This window comes from Lotus japonicus, chromosome 2 (genome assembly GCF_012489685.1).
Source record: "Lotus japonicus ecotype B-129 chromosome 2, LjGifu_v1.2".
In the NCBI taxonomy this organism is placed as follows: Eukaryota; Viridiplantae; Streptophyta; class Magnoliopsida; order Fabales; family Fabaceae; genus Lotus; species Lotus japonicus.
The window spans coordinates 25,859,158-25,864,661 of NC_080042.1; the positions used below are offsets into that span (position 1 = coordinate 25,859,158).

The 5,504-nt window shown below is 32.5% G+C and overlaps 1 protein-coding gene across 1 annotated transcript in view; it reads left to right on the forward strand.

Annotated features, from left to right (window-relative positions):
* LOC130736275 (uncharacterized) overlaps window positions 1-5,217 on the forward strand; it is a 103,452-nt gene extending 98,235 nt beyond the window's left edge. Inside the window, exons 11-12 of the mRNA XM_057588116.1 lie at window positions 4,411-4,486; window positions 4,990-5,217. Of these exons, the coding sequence (XP_057444099.1) occupies window positions 4,411-4,486; window positions 4,990-5,217 (304 nt within the window). The remainder of the gene's footprint in view (window positions 1-4,410; window positions 4,487-4,989) is intronic.
* The last annotated feature ends 287 nt before the right edge of the window (window positions 5,218-5,504 follow it).

Here is a 5,504-nt window from a genome sequence, read left to right on the forward strand (position 1 = left end):
TTTTGTTCTTTCACTTTTCGGCTTCCCATCTTCACCTTCTCCTTTTTCTTTTGATCACTGTGCGTGTTGGCTTTTATAACCTTCCCTTTGGCCTAAATTTCACATTATGGGTGATATCCCGACCAACTCAGGTGAATCAATAGAAGCGACCACCACGACCTCAAGGCTTCCCCCACCATCATGGGAGAGCTTCAATCATAACTTAGACATCGAGATGACTGCGACAGAGTTTCCCTCTTTAAAGGTAAGTTCTTTAAGGAGTAGGGTTTTGTTGTTTCTTCAATTTCACCATTGTTTTTCATTTCTTCCTTTCTCAGTTAGTTCCAGGCGGCGGTAGCCATGAGAGCACCAACCACAACTCTCTCTCCAACATCCGAGGTACCTCCCTATGGACAACATTAGCCGCATCATAAAGAACCCTTCACCGCCAAGTTTAACTAAGTGTCCTTGCCTTTAGGTTCCCTTCTTATCTAACTGTTGCCATTAGAGATCCAAGTCCTCACCTTTTGACATTAATTTCATTGAAATTGGTGTTTCCCCTGTTCTGAACCTTTTCATTCTCTCTTGCTTTTGTAAAATACTCAAATCTATCTGATTTCTTTGTAATTGTATTTTATGAGTTGGTTCAGGTTGTGACTTACTTTGTGGGGCAGGACTACCATGTGTTTCTGGAGGTTGTCACTACAATGCTGGTATTTTCTTTCTTCATTGTTATGTTATTTCGTTCAAGAGTGACATATAAATTGGTGTTTTCTTTTAATTTGGATTAACATATATGTGTGTTTCTTTGTTTGTTGTTTGGTTGGCCTGAATTGTTTTTATTGTTTAGGCATCCTTATGGGTGAATAAACATGTATCGATTCAGAGGCTTCATATTAAAAGTGACTAGAGGTACAATGAGGACTTTATGTTATAGATTTGCCAATTTTATTTGTAGCTCCATGAGTACTTTAAACATATGTAGTTGAATCTTTCTAATTTCAGATGAGATCAACAGATGAAGGGAAAACTACTTTCTACACATGCACCCACTGTGGCCATCAATTTCGGGAGAATTAAGTAAGTGAATTTCCTAAACTCTTATATTCTTTTTTCTTCTCTTCCTAGCTATTTTTCAACAAAGCTGACTCACTCAATATGATTAGTAGCACTTTTGCACACCATTGTTGAGGAAATATCAGAAACGTTTTATGCTTACTTTGCTACTTCTTTAACACATTATGTTGCAATTTTGATTATGTTTGATTTAAAAAGTCAATGCACATTATTCAGGTGCCATCTTTGTCATGTTAAATTTAAAATAATTCAAGATATGTACCATATGTAGCTTTTTTAGGAGCTAATTGATAATGACAAAAGTTCGTACTCTTTTTTTGTTTTGGTTAAGTTTGAAAGAATGGTCAAATTCATTTATTTTTTTGGTTGATGCAATTTATAAAGTCTATTTAGTCTTATATGGGTATAATCTATATCGCTCTATAAACAATACAAAGCAAAATGATCAAGTACACTATTGCACTTTCCCCCCCATTTTTCAGGTCCAAAAAATGCCTAAGCAGATTGTCTATATACAGAAGCAATTGAGCTAGATAGTTGAAATGTAGTTTACTTGGTTAATAATGCATTTACTCAGATTCAGCTTAAGGAATATGTCGTGGTAGTTCAATATGAAGTTGATCCTAATTAGTCAGAGGCGCTCTGATTCCTTGAATAAATTATGGAGTAGAGTTGTTAAAATAATGTTTTTAGCTGAAGGTTGTTTGTAGAAGGGAAAGAAAGAGCTTGACCTTTTCACAAATCACAAGGATTAAGTTAAGGGCATGGCACAAATATGTGTCTCGAATTAAGTCAATGCAACAGAACCCTTTTTCATGTTTAAGGGTTCAGATTTGGTAGCGATTAAAAGTATTGATGTTGGAACCTGTTAGGCTAAATGAAGATGAAATTAATCTAGGTATAAAGAGGGGAAGAACCCAGCTCAACTTGCGTTAATCACATCATGTAGGGGTGATTTCTTAGGTTTTTGATTTGTCTGTTTAAAAGTGTGCACATTCTGCTATGTTGTTATTGTTGAAGCTCTTTGAAAGAGATTTTCATAGAAAGGTATATTCTTTTCACAGTGAGAAAAAATGTTTTTCTATCTTTGATGCTTTGATGTCATATCATATGGTAGTGATTTCTTCCTCTGATTCAAGATTGTCTAACAATTGAAGACCTACTGTTTGTTTCTCTACCAATATATATAATTTGCCTATTTTTCTCTTATTTATGTTGCACTTTATGAAATGTGAGTAATTATAAGGTTAAAGTTAACATCTTTATGTCTACTTTTATCTATTGCTTTTTATTTTTCAGGGAACTAAGAAATAAATTTTCCTAATTACCGGGTTCAAAAATTTCTTAGATAGTGAAGGCATGGAATTAGACGTACGATAGGGGGGAATTTGATGTTCCACAGTTTAGACTTTAACCAACTTCCTATATGTTTCAGTGAAATCATCAAAATCAATCGGCTGGGCTAAACAGAGGATCTTATCATTTTCATCCTTCATATTTAGGCTTTACTATAAAATGCAGCATGCTACTATGTTATTCTTAATGAATCCAGTAGCAAGTAGATCTTAATTGATTTCTTAGAATATGTCAAAGCAGACTTTATAAAATGAGGAATATATGATAACATTATTTAGAAGGCTTTATAACTTTATATAGTGTTTCATATTGTATCCTTAACTTTGTAAGTTTTGTTATTCTATTAGTTATTGTTATAAACTAACCCTTATTATCATGATTTTAAATGTTAATATCTTATGTACAATTTTCATCCAAAAGATTTTTTTAATTAACATTAGCATCTTAGTTTTTATAGGAAATATTACATAAAAAATAATTTTAAATATATTTTTTCTAATAAGGTGGTTGTTTGAACGTATAGGTCGATAGTTCAATCATTAAGAGTCGCACTTTTAAATAAATTTTTGATCTCTACTACACTTGAGTCAAAATTGTGAGAGCATTTTAACACACAAAAAAATCTAACAAATATTTATACATTTATGCAATTAAAAATTGTAAAAGGTTAAAAAATATAGTGTTAAACAAATTTTAGATATAATAAAAATCACCCGTGCATTGCACGGGCAATTCAACTAGTAATAGATGAATTGAAGGCTGATCTTATTCAGATAGATATATGCCAATGTGAACATAATTTCTGCCATTACCACCTCAGATAATGATAATTGATAATATCAAACTCTGAACAAGAGATAAAAATCGCAGAAATAAAGGGATGGCACGAGCCCCCAAAAAAGGTAAAATTATGAATCTCTTTCAGTTTCTTGAGTACAAGAGAATAAATAGGATCATCTTCGAATAATAACTATTATAGGCTAAGGCATCCCTTTATAGAATGTCAAAAAGACAAAACCATATAAACGGAGAAAACCAAATCAACATAACAAATTCATCCAAGTTCCAATAATTTCTCTCTAAATTAAAAAAAAAAAAAAACACGGGTAGCAACCACGACCTGCACAAAAAAGCCAAATGCCACATTAATACCTTATATCATTCTATACACGTTCACATAAAATATACAAACGCAACAAGAAGATTTGAGCACACCTTCATAGGACTACTTTAATTGCCGCCGGAAGGATTATCTGCATTGTGTGTGTATCCTACGTTACTGAAGTAAAAAGCATGAGGATTGTAACTATCTGAACCCTGTAAATAAAATTATATGCATGACTCCATGTTGTCATAAGTAAGAAATGTAAACTACAACAAGGATTATACAAAAAATTGTTCACATTAAGATGTCCACTATGATTTCCCTTGCATGACTTCATGTTGTCACTAGACCCAAATGGATTATATGATGTCAATGGTGGTAATTCAGGTCTAGTCAAATTGCATGTTGTAGGTGAAATTTGTGGAAAAGGATTTCCTTCCATAAGACCAAGCAAGGAACTTGCTGATTGTGGGAAACCATCATAGGCAGGATGACTTCCATATGCTGCCAAATGTTGGGTCATTTGAGAGGAATCTCTTGGGGAATTTACATCTACGTGTATTGATGGTGATTCCTTTTCAAAACAATAGTAATGTTAAAGCTACATTAGTCAAATATTTAGGAAATCACAATGATATAGTGTAAAAAATGTAATTTAATATGTAATCCATATTTTCTATCATCTTATTTGGAAAAATGAAAAACGAAAATAAAAGGATAAAAACAAAAATCATACAAATTATTGTATTATTATATCATAAACAAATTAAAAATAAAATAAATTATTATTAAATTTTTTGTTCATTCATACAAAATAAATAATTTTATATTAAAAGCAAATTATTATATACTTGGAAATATGTCCCCGTGCCGATGCACGGGTATACATACTAATTTTTTAATGACCAGGATCTTTTGAAGTCTGTGGTTGATTTAACTAAATCAACCGAACTTGATCTTCAGGAAAAGGTGATTGTTGACATGGCACCTGATATTATTGTTAAAAGCTTTCTCAGGAAATCTGTTAAGTTGTTTGACTTATGATCTTATCTGTGCAAATGCCTGTCATTGTCCTAACTGACTCTGACCTACAAAAAACTAGGATTTTAAATTGCACCTCTTCCATAAGAATATAGCATTAACATGGTTCTTAAATAAATTATACTTTTATTTCTGTGTTTGAATATACATGTTGCATTAGTAGGAGATGGTAAACTTAGTTTAGAAAACAAGTAGAAGAAAATTGTTTAGATTTATACTGTTAACAAAGAGTATGATCAGTAGAGAGAATTGTGGAAGTGTGAGATTGACTTGGACTTGTCATTCAGTGTTATTCATTTTTCCCTCCAATTTTTTAGACATGTATACTGATTATTTTTGTGCATACCTACTATGAATCTTATTTTCAATAATTGGCCCCTTTGGTGGTTCATTTTTAGCTTCTGATGTGACTTCTGGGTTGTGCCATGGAGGCTCTTGTCGCGATTAAGAGTCTCTTGCAGCTTAGGACCACTGAAGCTCGGGTTTTCAAGGACTTCTGTGCTTTAGGTGATGCACTGAGTAGAATGAGACAATTGTTGCATGATTTAATGGCGAATGAGTATCAGAGAGACTATTTAATGGATGTGGAAAATCTTCGGATTGAAGTTGAACATATCTTAGGCTATGGTGATGACCTTGTATCATTATCTAGTTTTTAGAAAACATGTTTCACACAATTTTGATGATGACATGGATATGTGATGAAAGAATATTAGAGGTTAGTAGGGTTTAGGGTTTAGGTTTTATTTTAATATAAAGTCGAAATCAACAGGCATATTTATCAAGTAAAAAAAGTGTTCTACTGTTTTGTTAATGGTACATACGTAATTACGTGATGTGATGCAATGCAAAGGAACAAATGGCCCAACCAGTCCACTCCATCGATGTTAAAATCAAGGAGGAGGATAATCATATGAGGATTAAATGTCTTACTTTAATTCTAAAA